The sequence below is a fragment of the Girardinichthys multiradiatus genome, chromosome X (genome assembly GCF_021462225.1).
Source record: "Girardinichthys multiradiatus isolate DD_20200921_A chromosome X, DD_fGirMul_XY1, whole genome shotgun sequence".
In the NCBI taxonomy this organism is placed as follows: domain Eukaryota; kingdom Metazoa; phylum Chordata; class Actinopteri; order Cyprinodontiformes; family Goodeidae; genus Girardinichthys; species Girardinichthys multiradiatus.
The window spans coordinates 10,977,856-10,995,641 of record NC_061817.1 but is presented as its reverse complement, the minus strand read 5'-3'; the positions used below and the strand labels follow the sequence as shown (position 1 = coordinate 10,995,641).

The 17,786-nt window shown below is 40.6% G+C and overlaps 2 protein-coding genes across 4 annotated transcripts in view; one reads left to right on the top strand and one right to left on the bottom strand.

Moving 5' to 3' along the window:
* Positions 1-1,517, bottom strand: part of LOC124862613 (transcription elongation factor 1 homolog) — a 12,312-nt gene extending 10,795 nt beyond the window's left edge. The window contains exon 1 of the mRNA XM_047356628.1: positions 1,500-1,517. The gene's annotated coding sequence lies outside the window, so the exon portion shown is untranslated. The remainder of the gene's footprint in view (positions 1-1,499) is intronic.
* On the top strand, positions 1,511-17,786 carry LOC124862611 (ras-related protein Rab-3C-like). Of its 3 annotated transcripts, none has more exons than XM_047356622.1 (5): positions 1,511-1,705; positions 8,554-8,790; positions 13,936-14,054; positions 14,423-14,547; positions 15,533-17,786. In XM_047356622.1, the coding sequence occupies exons 1-5, from the start codon at positions 1,553-1,555 to the stop codon at positions 15,715-15,717; spliced, it is 819 nt and encodes a 272-aa protein (XP_047212578.1). In that variant the 5' UTR covers positions 1,511-1,552; the 3' UTR covers positions 15,718-17,786. The 3 variants fall into 3 exon arrangements, with proteins under 3 accessions (XP_047212578.1, XP_047212580.1, XP_047212579.1); XM_047356624.1 differs by having other exon boundaries at positions 1,587-1,930; XM_047356623.1 differs by lacking the exon at positions 1,511-1,705 and adding an exon at positions 2,244-2,505.

The following is a 17,786-nucleotide window of genomic DNA, read 5'->3' as shown; positions in this document are numbered from 1 at the left end:
AGCGGCCTTTAGCTCATCCAGAGTGTTGGGTCTTGAGTCTCTCAACGTTCTCTTCACAATATCCCACAGATTCTCTATGGGGTTCAGGTCAGGAGAGTTGGCAGGCCAATTGAGCACAGTGATACCATGGTCAGTAAATCATTTACCAGTGGTTTTGGCACTGTGGGCAGGTGCCAGGTCGTGCTGAAAAATGAAATCTTCATCTCCATAAAGCTTTTCAGCACATGGAAGCATGAAGTGCTCCAAAATCTCCTGATAGCTAGCTGCATTGACCCTGCCCTTGATAAAACACAGTGGACCAACACCAGCAGCTGACACGGCACCCCAGACCATCACTGACTGTGGGTACTTGACACTGGACTTCTGGCATTTGGCATTTCCTTCTCCCCAGTATTCCTCCAGACTCTGGCACCTTGATTTCCGAATGACATGCAGAATTTGCTTTCATCCGAAAAAAGTACTTTGGACCACTGAGCAACAGTCCAGTGCTGCTTCTCTGTAGCCCAGGTCAGGCGCTTCTGCCGCTGTTTCTGGTTCAAAAGTGGCTTGACCTGGGGATTGCGGCACCTGTAGCCCATTTCCTGCACACGCCTGTGCACGGTGGCTCTGGATGTTTCTACTCCAGACTCAGTCCACTGCTTCCGCTGGTCCCCCAAGGTCTGGAATCGGCCCTTCTCCACAATCTTCCTCAGGGTCCGGTCACCTCTTCTCGTTGTGCAGCGTTTTCTGTCACACTTTTTCCCTCCCACAGACTTCCCACTGTGGTGCCTTGATACAGCACTCTGGGAACAGCCTATTCGTTCAGAAATTTCTTTCTGTGTCTTACCCTCTTGGTTGAGGGTGTCAATAGTGGCCTTCTGGACAGCAGTCAGGTCGGCAGTCTTACCTATGATTGGGGTTTTGAGTGATGAACCAGGCTGGGAGTTTTAAAGGCCTCAGGAATCTTTTGCAGGTGTTTAGAGTTAACTCGTTGATTCAGATGATTAGGTTCATAGCTTGTTTAGAGACCCTTTTAATGATATGCTAATTTTGTGAGATAGGAATTTTGGGTTTTCATGAGCTGTATGCCAAAATCATCCGTATTAAGACAATAAAAGACCTGAAATATTTCAGTTAGTATGCAATGAATCTAAAATATATGAATGTTAAATTTTCATCATTACATTATGGAAAATAATTAACTTTATCACAATATGCTAATATTTTGAGAAGGACCTGTACAGGTACCACCATGTTGTATTCCGGGTTATTCTTTAACTTCTAAAGGGAATTACCTGCCTTGGGTTTCATTAGTGGATACGAGAGTAAAGGAGAGAGGAATACACATGTAAAATACATTATTAAGGTTTTCATTCTTAAAAAAAAAAAAAACAAACCCGTATATATGGCCTTCCTCTTCAAAATTAAACCCTACATTGTGTGTCACATTAATTCCCAGCAAAAGACATTGAGCTCCAGGGGTATGAATACTTTTTTAAGGCTGTATACCTTGGACACACCTTTAGAAAGTGGAGAGAATATCAAGGTAGCTTGGTTGCTGTTGAACGCGTGAATGTGTGCTCGCGCGCACACATTCACGCGCCCAGTGGGCAGCCTCCTGTCCTCTCTTCCCTCGCGCCGCCAGCTGCTCGTGGACTCATCCCTCGGAACAGCCTCCTCTCTCAGTCGGTGCTGTGGTCCAGAGACGGCACCAGCAGACAACCCGGTAAGCTCTGGGTCAACAACACAGGGACGATAAAAAGTAGCCTGCTGCGGAAGGGAAGCACGTCGGCTGCTGTTGCCTCTGTTACTGGAGCAGGAAGGATTTTTCAAGAGATTTTACAGTGAATATATTCTAGGGCGCTAACTTACCCCTCACCTTACGGGCCAGACAGAAGAGAACAGAGCCGAAAGGGAACCGAGTTGGGCGGTTCTTTTACTGGGTAAAGAGGTAAGCGTCTTGATGCGTGTGGCGCTTATTTCACACTTCCTTTTATTTCGGACTTCTTACTATGTATCATGACCCTTACCATTAAATTGCAAGAATACACAATATTTAAGTTTCATTGTTGAGTCGTTTATTGTTTATTTGCAAAAGGTGGTGTCGCCTTGAAGTATCTTCCCCTTGTTTCTCTTCCTGTTTGAACCCTCCTCCTAATTAAAGAACAGATGTGGCAGCTGGCTGAAAATCAATAGTGGTCATTTCCTATTGGTTGGGTCTGCAAACAGTGCCAGCTGAGGGGCCTGGCTGCACTATCATCAGCCTCCATACACACTACTGGCCTGTGTATGTTTTTCTGAAAGGCTCTGATGAGCCATTGTGCCATAAAGTTAGCTTCTCTGCAAGGAGATGACTGCTATGGTAGGACAGCCGGTGCTGATGTTGGACTCCTTATCAAAGCCATCGCTGCTGCCACAGAGTGATCTGTTGAGCTAGGTGTCTGGTGGTCCTTCAGCTAAGCTGTTACTTTCATGCAAAGACTGACTGCTTTATCATTTCACCCAGTTATAATGCTATTCTGTGCTGTGAGTAATATGTGCCAATCCTATCAGAACAAATTATCTTTGACTTAAAACTTTTTGAAATGTATGGTGGATTTTAAAGATTATAAATATAATTTTTTTCATCTATTTCTCTCTGTAGCGAAATTCAGGACGTGATGAGGTTTACCCTCTGGCTATTCTAAGCTGAATGAAGCTTTATGTCAGTTTAAAGTTATTCAGTTTATATTATGATCTGTAATGCCCCTCTGGGACCCTCACATAGCCTTGAGATCATGTGACTTAAGATTTCCCAGCCAGGTGCTAAGAGCTTAAAGAAACCTCAGACTTCCATTAGCATTAGATAAAGGCCTATGTTCCAGCAAAAAGAAATTCATTTAAAAATAAGTTAAAATTTTAGCAGTCAAAATAGTTTACATTTTAATCTACCTATTAGTTTGTAAATCTGTTACTTAACTTGTGACATAAACAACTTTGTTGAACAAGCAGAGAACCATAAGCCTGAGGTTTATATGTAATATTTTATGCATTATTAAAAATATCAACTCCGTAAAAGTGATAAATTGCCATAAGGTTAATGTGGGAGAAGGAATTTAAATTTGTATCCAGATTTAACTAATTTAACGACAGCAATGCTAAAGTCAAACCTGCAACATAACAGAAAACAGTTTTGTGGAGACTGTTAAATATTAGCCATTAAAATGATTTACCTGTTAATCAAGCACAGTATAGTTTAATTGTAATGTGGAGTAATAGTTCAGTTCCGACATTGCTACTTTATTTTGGTAACAAATCTTTCCTTTAACATTTTGATTAGAAAGGTGTATTTATTTTTTTTGTTTGGTGCTGTTCGTCTTCACATTGTACTTTTTGCAAGTTAACTATTAATTGCAAACAAAGCCACATGTGTGACAATCATTGTTCCCATTGGACCAAAATGACTAGAGGCGGGACAGAGCACAGAACCGGTGATGGAGGAAAATTGTCATGGAAGTCCCACATGCTGCTTTTCTGTTCTACATATTTGTGCAGTTATTAGAGCAGAACAATCATTGTGGGTGTCAAGGGCAGCTCATTCAACGCAGGTTTCGCAACGTTCTAGTTCTAATTTCGGAACGGCGTTGCGAATGTGTGCTGCAGGCCGAAGGAGACAATGTACTCTGTATCCATGCATTTGTAGCGTTAGCAACACTGAAAGGCTAACGTTTTCCAGTGATGCCCTGCTACAGTGGCTTGTTAAGTCCGAAAAGGCGTATGTTTACTGTAGTTGAGTCGGATTGAGGCCGGTTCATATTCACACCAGACACAAACTGCACCAGAATCCGTTTTGAAGCAGACCAAGACCACTCTAAAAAGTGGGTCTCAGTCCGGTTGTTTAGTCCGGACCAGAATTTGTTTGAGCGTATTTACACCTGCACGAAGGTCCCGATCAAGGGGGGTTAAACGAACTCTGGTCCATTTAAAGCGGACCAAATGTGGCAGGTGTGAAAACACCCTAAGTGAAGCAGTTTGTTCAGTCAACAGTCAGCTGTTCTCATTGGTTGTGTTCGGTGTCCGCAGAATTAAACCCATGTGTGTACATGGGCTGTATTATGAGTGCGTATATTAACACAATGAAAGTTAGGAACTATCACAAAACTTGTGGTTGGTCAAAGTTTCTGCTTAGAAAAGAATTTAAGCTTGTATCTAGCTTTAACAGGTTTAAAAGAACTTTCATTTATTTTAGTAGGTTTTAACATTTAGATATAAATAATTATTAAACTTCACCCAAATACATTGTATGCCTATTGTTGCTCTAGTTTTATTGATTGAATTCTAACAGTGTAATCCCTAGGAGACAATTTTCCAAGTAAAACTGACTGTATTTACAGGAAGCATGGGCCTGGCCTCCATTTCAAAAATGAAGAAAAGTTATGAAAGAGGGTTGTGTTATTTTTACCATCGTCTGCAAGCAACAGCATTTCATCATCAACCACCACACAAGATAGCACAGGTCTATGAGCGTATTAGGCCTGAGGGCCTAGAGAGTGATTGCTTTTAAACTAAACACAAAATGAACCTGGAAAAAAACACTTTTTCAATATTTCCATGCCGTACTATAAGATGTTTTTAAGCTAAATAATTGTAAAAAACAAGACGGTTTAGTGTATTTATAATCTATCCAGCTGAGTACTTTGATAGAACATAATGTGAGCCTAATTTAAGCCTTAATGTTTGTGTGGGAGGGAAGAACACTGACTGGTCCTCTCATAACCTGCATGGTAATTACAGTGAGACTAATTGTGTTGATGCGGTGAATGTCATGCTTCTTAAACGTTGTATTTATGATCCTCCTTCCATGTTTTTTTCCCCCTGCTGGCCGTCATAATCCCAGCAGATCATATCTCACTCTGAAGACCTCTGTTTGGCCATTTAAAAGTCGAACAAACTGGCTGCTCCGGCTGCTAATGGGTCTGCATGTAGTTGAGCCTGGTCTCCACGGAGACGGGCCTCAGAAGACGGAGGCAGGGCAGCACTGCAGCGATTGATCAGCCTTGTGCTTGAAAGCATAGACACGGCCAGCTCTTTGCTTTCCATTTAATACCCAAAGCCACAGCTGCTCCCCTCCTCCCTCTGTTTGCTCAACTAAACATAAAAAGGCCCTGATGGCAGGTAATCTCATATCTGCCCTCAGGAGAGATAGCAGAGATTAACGCTTAAAGCAGATGGCATGGCTTTCTTTCATTACAAGCCACAGCTTTCAAACTTTTACATTTCAGTTTTACAAACTTTGATCTTTACATCGTGGGTACAGAGAGGGAAATCGTATAATTATTGGATCTACTGTTGATTTTGTATGCTTTTCGCCTCTAAATGAAACACCGGTCTTACTTATTGGCATATTCTTTTGTCTTACTGTATGCAACAATTTCAAGTAAAAAACTGACTCAATTCAGTTAGTCTGTATTGACTAAGGTTGATGCATGTTGGCTTTAGCGACATCTGTTGGCAGTTGTGGACCAGAAGATCCTAAATATCACTGACCATATTTATCCTTTAAAAACTAATGAAACCAAGTTGCTCAGTGTGTTGCATAGTTCTTTTTACTGTACAAATACGGTGACACAGTATTGCTTACTTATGAGAAAAAACGCTTTCGTGTCATGTCTTAGACATGGGTTCTTATGAGATCCTCATGGTATGATAACCTACAAATGGCACAAAACATGTCAAATAAAAATAGGCAAAAGATATTTATTTGTAGGGCTGCAACTAACAGTTCTGGAGTTCCGGATAGAGCATAATTGCAAAGAAGATTTTTCCTCTTAAATGCAAAATGTATATATGTTCTTGTACAGTTTTGGCCTAATTTCTGCTCTGAGGGGGTTGTTCTTTCAGCAAACAACATGTTTGCTGAATATGCCAGTTAATGATTATTCGATTACTAAATAAATAGTTGACGATTATTTCAATAATCAATTAATCACGATTAATCTTATTAACTGTTTCAGCCTAATTTAATTGTTGTCATTAAAAACTGAAAGTGAACAACTATTCTTACTGCTGCTTAAATGATGTAACATATTTATTATTAAAATGATAATGTATCCAAAGCAACTAGTCAGTCAGTCAGTCAGTCATTTTCTACCGCTTATTCCATAGTGGGTCACGGGGGAGCTGGTGCCTATCTCCAGCAGTCTATGGGCGAAAGGCAGGGTACACCCTGGACAGGTCGCCAGTCCATCGCAGGGCAACACAAACAACCACACACACACACTCATTCATACACCTAAGGTCAATTTAGAGTGACCAATTAACCTAACAGGCATGTTTTTGGACTGTGGGAGGAAGCCGGAGTACCCGGTGAGAACCCACGCATGCACAGGGAGAACATGCAACTATTTATTGTTATTTTGATTTTGATGCGAGAATTGGGAAGAATTGAGCCTTCTTTTACCCAGCTGGCCAGCAGTGCTCAGACAACAGGTGGGGAAGGGGCCACTCTGCATGTCTCTATGCTGCATACAGCTGAAGGAAACTCCAGCCACTTCTCTGGCATCTTATTAAGAGGACTTTACTGCTAGAATGTCTTTAAATAACTGCAGATCATTTCATTACAAAATAAACACAACATATCTCCTGCATCTGAACACTTATTTTAAAGAACACTTCTGGTTATATTTACTCAGAAATGTTTAATTTGATACATCCCATGGAATATATTTAATGTCTAGTCTTGACAACAAAAGTTTTAAGTGCAGATTTAGTTCATCTGATAATCTTGCAAATCCTCAATTTCAGAGTCGGGAAAATAAATTTCCAGACCTAATTTAATGCCCTATATGCTAGCAGTGGAGATTATGGAAACATGGATTAAAAGGTGTTGCCTACATCATGACAAAGACATATACAATTCTTTAAAATAAATGCACCGAAAATCAACTTTGTCAGGTGTTCATGTACAGGGGTTGGACAATGAAACTGAAACACCTGTCATTTTAGTGTGGGAGGTTTCATGGCTAAATTGGACCAGCCTGGTAGCCAGTCTTCACTGATTGCACATTGCACCAGTAAGAGCAGAGTGTGAAGGTTCAATTAGCAGGGTAAGAGCACAGTTTTGCTCAAAATATTGAAATGCACACAACATTATGGGTGATATACCAGAGTTCAAAAGAGGACAAATTGTTGGTGCACGTCTTGCTGGCGCATCTGTGACCAAGACAGCAAGTCTTTGTGATGTATCAAGAGCCACGGTATCCAGGGTAATGTCAGCATACCACCAAGAAGGATGAACCACATCCAACAGGATTAACTGTGGACGCAAGAGGAAGCTGTCTGAAAGGGATGTTCAGGTGCTAACCCGGATTGTATCCAAAAAACATAAAACCACGGCTGCCCAAATCACGGCAGAATTAAATGTGCACCTCAACTCTCCTGTTTCCACCAGAACTGTCCGTCGGGAGCTCCACAGGGTCAATATACACGGCCGGGCTGCTATAACCAAACCTTTGGTCACTCATGCCAATGCCAAAGGTCGGTTTCAATGGTGCAAGGAGCGCAAATCTTGGGCTGTGGACAATGTGAAACATGTATTGTTCTCTGATGAGTCCACCTTTACTGTTTTCCCCACATCCGGGAGAGTTACGGTGTGGAGAAGCCCCAAAGAAGCGTACCACCCAGACTGTTGCATGCCCAGAGTGAAGCATGGAGGTGGATCAGTGATGGTTTGGGCTGCCATATCATGGCATTCCCTTGGCCCAATACTTGTGCTAGATGGGCGCGTCACTGCCAAGGACTACTGAACCATTTTTGAGGACCATGTGCATCCAATGGTTCAAACATTGTATCCTGAAGGCGGTGCCGTGTATCAGGATGACAATGCACCAATACACACAGCAAGACTGATGAAAGATTGGTTTGATGAACATGAAAGTGAAGTTGAACATCTCCCATGGCCTGCACAGTCACCAGATCTAAATATTATTGAGCCACTTTGGGGTGTTTTGGAGGAGCGAGTCAGGAAACGTTTTCCTCCACCAGTATCACGTAGTGACCTGGCCACTATCCTGCAAGAAGAACGGCTTAAAATCCCTCTGACCACTGTGCAGGACTTGTATATGTCATTCCCAAGATGAATTGACGCTGTATTGGCCGCAAAAGGAGGCCCTACACCATACTAATAAATTATTGTGGTCTAAAACCAGGTGTTTCAGGTTCATTGTCCAACCCCTGTATATATATATAACACATACAAGTATTTAACAATTTTAATGAATTGAACACTATGCATTATTTATCAAAATCATTAACAGCAGAAATGTTTTACATGTTGAATTAACAGTTAATATGTTAAGTTAAGCCTAAGGACAAAACTACATGATTTAATGTTGTAGACAGACCAGCATCTGATGAGAGATGCATGCCAATTTCAGCCGTTAGAAACAGAAGTGTTGACTTGGACTCGGAAAAACACATATTTTGTTTTTCAATCTGTACTCTTGTCATTTGTCACACTGTAAGCAATGAATAGCTGCAGTCAAGCTGTTCAAATATGATTTTGTTATGGATTTATTTTTGCTCCCTGCTCTCTAGATGGCATCAAGCGACTCACGGCTTCATCAGCCTCCCTCACAGAAAGATGCGGCTGACCAAAACTTCGACTACATGTTCAAGCTGCTGATCATCGGCAACAGCAGCGTGGGAAAAACCTCCTTCCTGTTCCGCTATGCCGACGACTCCTTCACCTCTGCGTTTGTCAGCACCGTGGGCATCGACTTTAAGGTCAAAACTGTCTTTCGTAACAACAAGCGGATCAAGTTGCAGATTTGGGTGAGTGGATGAAACTGGGATAGTGAAATTATATCAGATCACCAAATTGCTATTAGTCGTCCAACTGAAGGCCTAAAGGGGGGGTGTTAGTTTGCCAAGTAACAGACTTAAACTTAAACTTAACAATGCTTTGAAATGTTTGTAATAAGAAATAACTGAAAACCTTTATGCAGCAGTGTTTATCTCTGTGGGTTTGCCAATGGTGCAAGTTTATGTTGTCAGTCGTGCAAGTGCAAAAGCATGACTTCCTCAAGTTTTCACATTCTTACTTGCTACTCTTTCCCGGCATCTGCTGAAAGTTCACAGTTAATGCATGGGTCATGCTGATTAAGGGGGTGGGGTTCACATTTCATGTTTCCACAGTTGTTTTTGACCTGACAAAGTTTTATTTAAACCTAGGTTATAGAGAATTCAACTAGGACTGGTCAAGTTTTGTTTATTTTTATTAAGGTCTTAATAAAACAGTTGTCCTGAAGAGATAGTTCAATACTTAAAAAAAAAGAAGGTTCTTTTCAAACACGACTTTACAAGCAGTTAACATCTTAACTTTAGTAGGGTCTTTGATAAGTATGAGTCCAGGTTAGTGTGTCCCACAGACTGATGAAAAATGCAAGCTCGAGCAGGGCCAAGACCAAAAGGGACTTCTACAGTCTTAAAACAAAAACGTCATGGCAGTTTATGCAAACACTAGTTTATAAACCTTAAACATTGTCACATTTGCATTGGATTTTTATTCATGCAGAAGCTGGGAAGTATTTACAGGAGAAATGGAGGTAGGAGATGGAATGCCACCAATGATCTTCCTGTGAAACATGTTGGGAAAACTGCAAGTGTTTCCAGTCAGAATAATCTGTCTGAAAGAAACTAAAGACAGTGTAAATAAATCAATAAAAACCTGTTCATTTATTAAATCTTTACAATATTTTAGTTTTTTCATTGCCCCATGCAAACACTGACAGTTATATAGATTTTTATAAAAACATTTGCATACACTACTGTGGCATGCTTGAGACTGGAGATGGTAGAAGTACACTTTGGCCTCTGCCCCTCCTGGAGTTAGTCTCTAGCTGTGCCCTCCGGGTCCAAAATGTAGCTTCTGCTGCTAATGTTGTCATGCTGAGCAGATTGCTGAAGTGCTAAGCATTTTAGCACATTTACTCTCTTCACTGATATGACGTCAAACACAATTTACTGTGGTTCCAGTTATTCACGCTGGGACCAAACTTGTGGAGAAAGTTGTTCTCTTCATACTTCATACACTTAGCTATAATTGTTATAAAATGTAATGACATTTCAGCTGCTTTCTGCACAGTTTTCTCTCCTACATTTCCTTGATACCACAGCAGAGTACTCAGATGACACAGGCAGACAGGGAACAGCAGCAGCCAACACAGTCTCTCTTTCACAAGAGTTTTTCTTAGATTATTTCAGCTTCCTTATGTCCTTCTGTTCAGATTTGTTTCTTTTTTCTGTGCTAATTTTTCCTCACTTTTCTCTAAGGTAGTAGCCTATGTTAATTTCTGCTTCTCCCACCTGCCTGCTCCGTGCAGGACTCTACGAATCCTATTGGCAAGTCAAACCGATGACTCATTTGAACTAACAATCTGTGAGCCACTGTATGGTACACAAATAGTGAGCGACATTAATCGGCAGCAGAGGAGCTCACACCAAAACACACAGCCAGTCACCTTCCTGACCAAACATTTGGCTTTCATAAATGGTGCGTGATGAAAGTGTTGCAGCGGACAGGGAGGGACAGAAAAATTATCTAATAGAACATCTTGCTAAAGCATTCACAGCAATTGAAGTTTGGCCCATTTCGTCACATTGCAACTACATACTTCAATTAATTTATTTGGGTTTTATGTGACCAAAACAAAGTCGTTTTTAATTTTCAAGTGGAATGAAAATGGTTCATGTTTTTCAATGGAAATCTGATAATTGTCATGTATTCAACTTTCAATCAGCTTTTACTGCAATAACAGCTGCAATTCTTTTGGCGAATGTCTTTTCACTGTAGGAAATGTTAGACACTTTTGAGGCTATCATTTTTACTTCATAAGTTTGCTCTTTGTGTTGGTCTATCACATAAAATCCCACTAAAATAGCTTGAAGTTTGTAATGTGACAAAATGTAGAGAAGTTCCAGTTCTATGAATAGTTTTGCAAGTTCCTGTAAGCGTTTTAATGAGTGTTAACTAAGTATCTAATGAGCTGTGTTTAAAAGGGTGATCAGAAAAGTATGGCTGTTCCTGCCTGGTCTTTGTGGAACCACTAACAGTGCAGCCAAATGACAAAGAAACCTGGTATTTCCTAAACCCAGGAAGCAGAGGAAGTTCCTTATCAGCATCTGACCGGGACACAACGAAGATATATTGCAGCGCCACTGTAGCAGTGTATTTAAAGGGTGTGGAAGCAACAGGAAAGTGTTAGTGTGAGTCCTCATGTGCTGTAAAATGTCCTGACTGTAAAATTCATGTTTGTTCCCATTTAGGAAAGATTTCACTAGACAAAGCGTGTTGGTAACTCTGCCAGCTGCTAGCTTCTCTTTTGTGCCTCATGGAAACCAGGCTGGTCTGATAACACACCACATGGCCCAGATGAGGTGCTGTGTGTTTAGATTGTTCACACATACATCCTTTCTTTTTGTCAAGTGAAATATGTTACTGGTCTTACAGTAAACACACACACACACCTTTCATACACTTTAAATAAGTACATCCAGACATATGGTAGGTGTGTGTGTTGTCCCAGCGGATGTGCTTTGCTGTCTCTTGTTGGCAGCTAATTTAAACACAGGTGACGCATGTTTGAAGAACAGGATCCCAGTGACGTCTGAGTACCTGACTGTGCAGGAGCCTGATTTGTCTTCACACACATGCACGTTGGACGGGAGGTTTTGTATGCTGTTTGGGTTTGTTTTGTAGCAACACTAAATACTGTCTGTTTGGTTAGTCATCACATTTTGCTGGCTAATATTTGACCGTTTTCTGCATGGCTGAGATAGTGATGGACCTTATGTGACTCTTGTTTTACTAACACAAAACTGAATGCTGCTGGAGAGCAGATCCTGGAGGGAGAAGGGAAGAATGCAAAGGTTTCTCTGCTGAGAAGATCCATGCAGTGTGCTGGTCTGTGTCCTTTGCATTTTGTAGAGAGATGAAGGTGATGTGAGGTTGCCACCTTGTGCAGTCCTGGCTGTAATGCAGCATTCATAACCCTTATCAGCCTTTGGTTACCTAGACAACCTACTCCTCCTTTTTGAAATGAGGGAAACAGAAGACAAAAAGTAGGACACACTGGCCCCTGATGCAAATAAAAGAGGCAGACATATTGGCTTGATGCAGATTTTAAAAAGTTGTTCTCCCAACTTTTTCTCTGGCTTTACAAGGTTGTCAGCTCTTCTCTAGGAGCTCATACATAGTCCTCATTCAATCAGAAGATGTTTCTGATTGAAAGGTGCTCACTGTTCCTGAAAGCCGCCCGAGCCATCGACCATTCTTTCCCTTCTATTGCGGATCAGAAACAAGCGGACCCAAGATTCAGCCAGACAGTACTGAAAATTTAAAAGGTTTATTCAGCCACAGGAAAACGTGACTCAGGTAAACTCCACACAGCTTCTGGGAATCACTGGGGCAGAAAGAGGGATTAGTGACATGTAGTTTCTCCAGATTTTGCAGGGATCAGAAAAGTCACTAACCTGCTTTTGTCTTGGGTAGAACTTGAAACCCAGAGGGGAAAACCTCAGTGGGTGGCAGGCAGTGATCTCCACAGCGCAGGTAAGAAGTGACTCCAGGCTGAATAATCCAAGGACAGAAACACGGTCAATGATCTGAACAAGAGACGTCAGGCAAGGGCAGGCAGAGGCATAAACCAGATGTGGGGTTGAAAAAATCCAAACAGTCCGACAGGGAGCAGGCAGAGAGGCAAAAATCCAAGAGGCAAGGCAAGGTCAAGAAACAATGATCAGACAGGAAGGAATGCTGGATATCTACTCACACGATGGCTTTGAAAAATCTGGCACCGTCTGCTTGTCAGAGTCAGTATATATCAGGGAAGACACAGGTGCTTGGCATTCCACAGATTGCACTACACTGCAGCAGTCACCAGGTGCATCTAATCTGCTGATTGCAGCCAGGGAGACAGGGTAGAGCAGATGTGCCAGAATCATAACACCTTCTCTGTAAGCCTTGCATCTATTATCTGTTTGTTTGCCCCTCTTGGCTACATGTGTATGCAAACCAGATGTCCTGGGATGATGGCACGTTGTAGAAGCTAAACGGCAAAATATACTGATATCCAAAGATGGTAATCGTTGGATATCAGTATATTTTTATAGATCGCAGCAGAGTTTCAGTGCTCTGGTCAGATGGGAACAAAATGTAACTATTTGGCCTTCATGCAGCTACGCATCTACTGTGTGTGGTGGAAACCATCACTGCAAGCACAACATCCCCATGCTGAAACATGGGAGTGGCAGCATCATGCTGTGGGAATGCTGATCTTTATCACTGACAGGGACGCCAATCAGTCGATGGGAAAATGTATGGAGCTACACCCAGTACAATCTTGGAAGAAACCTGTCGAAGGCTGCAAGAAACCTGAGACTGGGGCGGAGACACCTTACCTGAGGGGCTGAATACAAAGGCACATAAAACGTTTAAATAGTAAAAATTAAAAAAAATCTATAGTTTTTCGTCCACTATACAATTATTCAGGACTTTGTGTTTGTCTATTACATAATCCTATAATTGCCAAGTTATTTTTGAAAGTTTGAAGGATTTTATGAAGAATCTCATCTGCACCTATTTAAAAGCTGGTTGGCTGGGGTGCATGAAGAGTAATTTAAAAGTAAAAAAATATAGTTATAAACTCCCTCCCAATGAAAAAAGAACTCTTTACTGTGGCTGTAAAGACGTTTCTGAAATACAGTCAGTTCATGTTTTAAACAATTAGTATGACTTCATTGAAATGCTTTCATGTTTGCACCACCTGAGCCAGGGCCAATGCAAGACCTACAGCAGATTGTTGGGGGAACAGAAGGCAGCAACTGTAACGTAGCCCACACTGCGCCCTTGTGGTGTACCATTATACATAGTGGGATCACACACGAATGGTATGAATTTTTATATGTATGTCACTGCAGGACACAGCAGGACAGGAGCGCTACCGTACAATCACCACAGCCTACTACAGAGGAGCCATGGGCTTCCTGCTCATGTATGATATCACAAACCAGGATTCCTTTGGTGCAGTGCAGGACTGGTGAGTGGGCAAGTTTAAAAAAGATTTTCTTTGTCTTTTTTTTTTTTTTTTCGCAAAACCGTTCAGCTCATGTAGGACACAATGCTGACAATTAGTTAGTATTTGTTGTAAATGTAAGCTGCTATTCCTTTACTTTGGATTTATTTGTTCTTCGCATGTATTTCCATATAAACAATCTCTTTTTGTTCATATTTTCTTCCAAAAATATTTTCCCCGCCACATTTCCTGAAGATTTCTTTAAATCTCCATCAGTTCTGCTGCTTAACATCTGCATGTCTTATTAACAAAAATGTTTCTTAGCACAATTCTTCTATAACTGAACCTGAAGAATTCTGGTGCCCCTTTACTCAAAGGATTTTGTCTTCTAGGGCAACACAAATCAAGACATACTCATGGGACAATGCTCAGGTGATCCTGATTGGTAACAAATGTGACCTCGAGGATGACAGGCTTATAGCTACAGAGGATGGCCAACGGCTGTCTGAAGAGCTCGGTAATAACTGCTAATATTACATCATTATTTGTAGTAAACATTGTTTTACAGTGCCTTACAAACATTTTCAAACACCTTGAACCTTTTCACATTTTGTCATGCTACATCCAAGAACACAGCAGACTGGGTCAAAGCTGTGAAGAAGTTTAAAGCAGGGTTAGGTCATAATCCTTTGGACATCTCAGAGCTCTACACAAATGCAAACCTAGAAAGATATGACCTTCAACCAAAACTGACCGGCCAAGAAAGGAGAGTATTAATCATAGAAGCAACCAAGAGGCTGCTAACTCTGAGGGAGCTACAGAGAGCAACAACTCGGGTGCAGATGGAAGGACTTTTAGCCGTGTACTCGACAAATCTAGCCTGAAAGAAAGAGTTGCAAAATGACAGCAATTACTGAAAGAAAGCTATAAGTTTGCCACGAGCCATGTAGGGGATACGGCACACATGTGGAAGAAGATGCTCTGGTTAGATGACATATAATAGAACTTTTTGGCCTACATGCAAAGCAGCTATATATGGTAGAAAACTAACTGCACATCACTGTGGAAGTCGCATAGCATCATTCTTCTTCAGCAGGGAGATGGAAGCTATCAGAGTTGAAGATGATTGTAGCTAAATACGGAGCAATTCTGGAAAATAAGGTCATATTTATGTGTTAGAATGCCCAATCAAGGTCCAGACCTCAATACAATTAAGAATCTATTGGAAACATTTATGTGTACAGGTAGTCTCTATCTAATCTAATTGAGTTTGATAGATTTTGCAAAGAAGAATGGAGAACATTTTCAGGATACGTTTGTAATTATGCACTTCTTTGTATTGGTCTATCACACACAGTCCCTGTAGAATACACCCACATGTGGTTTTTGTAATGTGACAAAATATGAAAAAGTTCGAATGGATACTTTAGCAGGGCACTGTATGTATTTGTTCGGTGTGTATGTATGAGATCAAGTCAACTTCTCCTGTTGATTGCTTTCAGGCTTTCAGTTCTTCGAGGCCAGTGCCAAGGACAACATCAACGTCAAGCAAGTGTTCGAGCGTCTTGTTGACGTCATCTGTGACAAGATGAATGAGACCATGGAAACAGACACCAGCCTTACAACCAACCACAGGAACCAGAGCCTTAAAGACTCTTCAGAAAGCCATGGTGCCTGTTCTTGCTGAGTGATGTGTCTTTTTACGAAGTCAAACACACACACTCTGCCACTCACACACACACACTAATAACTCATATGAAGAACTTCTTTCACACTGTGCCTGGACCATGGAAAGTGCTGCACCTCTCCTTCTGACTTCTACTTTGTCCACATAGCTGCACGGCCGCCAGAGGACGGCTAACTGAGATTATCTTGATTTGACCTCTTCCAACATGGCAGTCATTTCCCGTAAAGATGTTCACCGTGTCTCTTCTGTCTGTTTTCTATGCGCTCTTTTCTGGTGTTACAACTAAGAACTGTGTACTGAAACCTTCTCAAGACTGTTTCCAAACATAAACCTCCTTGGCCAATCAGCATGTAATATTTAGTTTGTGGATTTGGTTTTCCAAACAAATATCATGGCAAAGTGTAAATGATATCACTGCACACTGTTAGAATGATTAAGTTCCCTCAGTGTAGAATCCTTCAGTAAAATGTACACATTCAACCACATTTGTACAACGATAAGATTTGTTAAATCAAAGAAATAATGTGAAACCTACTCATGTACCAAGGCCACTTGACCTTTTACATTTTGACATCAGACAATGCAACACTTGCAGTGATTTTAGATCTTAACATACATATAAGTTTATGCACAGCTTCCAAAAATGTACACATGCAGACAAATATGTTGGCACCTATGGTAAAGCTGATTATAAATGAATAAAATAAACCCATCTTATATCACAGAAACATATATCCAACCTTCAATTTTAGAAAATGTATTAAATGTGTGAAAAAATATTAAATAATTATTTTTGAGAAAAGCAGTGGTTGCATAATTTTTCTTTAAAATAGACAGTAGTAGTAGAGTTTTTTTCAAACTCATACTTAACATTTTTAAGTTGATCAGAGTTTCTAGGAACTTCTAGTTGGTAATTTAGGATTTTCTGTTTCACTTTGGGATAAATTAGACGTGACCCACAGGCCCAATTCTTTTCCGCCTCAGGCCGCTAGGCTGGAACCATATTCATCTTGGCTCCACACACAGTGACTATGATGGAAGAAAAATCTCCAGAGCTGGCTGTGGTGTCTAGGGGTCAACAGGTCTCTACAGCAACCATTAGATGCTATCTAAATACTAGTTGGTTGTTTGGAAGTGATTCTAGAGAAAAGCTTTTTCCATCATATCATCATAAATGTAAACCTATGGAGTTTTCTAAACTCTACTAGGACTTACACTGGAAATGTGCTTCATTCAGATGGGAAGTTAAGGCTTTTAAGAAATAACACATCCTTGGAGGGTTTGGCCTGTAACAAAGATAGGTGGAAAAGCTCTTCATGCCCACCATAAAGAGTTGGGGAGGATGTGTGATGTGGTGGGCCTGTTTAACATAAAAAAACAAAGAGATCTTTTTACCCCTTTTGAATTTTTTTAAATTACTCAAATGAAAGGTTGGATTTATAAAACACAATAAAATCTGAATTTATTTTAAAGATTTTTAAGCATCTTTACCAGCGGTGGCAATAAATGTTCTAAAGGAAATGTTTTTCTATTTTGCAGAGAAAAACATTTGTTTCCTTATTAAGCTTTAAGAGATACAGTACCATTGTATGCTGATTTTAACATAGAATTTAAGACAATGTCAATCAATTAACTCCAGCTGATTGTAAAAACATTAGATTTAATGTACAGATATGCACCTGTCATCTTGCTTATATGTCCTAAAATCATCCAACTGTGCCATGCTTTCTTCAAGGTCTATGCTATGACACACATGCTGCTGCCCTGAAAACAGGTGGGGAAAGCAAGTCTGTATTTGTATTAACTGAGTACTTTACAATGAGATAAATTCTGTTGTTATTGACATAATTACTGTTCTCTAATAGCGAAACAGTGTGTGTTATCTCAGATGAGAAGGAACACTGATCTCTGACACTAAGTCAAGGGCTCCAGTCAGCTTGTTCAAGGTGCCACTTTCTTCCCAATTATTGTTAAAAATTCATTTGAAGAAAATGAAATGATGTGTTATATTCATTCCATATGTTTACCATAAATATCCTGCATATTAAACAACTTTTTCCTTCACCCTA

Bases quoted from the DNA above. Each gene is read 5' to 3' on its own strand.
- LOC124862611 (XM_047356622.1), top strand. From the start codon at position 1,553: ATGTGTGCTCGCGCGCACACATTCACGCGCCCAGTGGGCAGCCTCCTG. The intron at 1,706-8,553 runs GTAAGCTCTGGG...CCTGCTCTCTAG, and splicing joins CGGCACCAGCAGACAACCCG to ATGGCATCAAGCGACTCACG. The intron at 8,791-13,935 runs GTGAGTGGATGA...ATGTCACTGCAG, and splicing joins GGATCAAGTTGCAGATTTGG to GACACAGCAGGACAGGAGCG.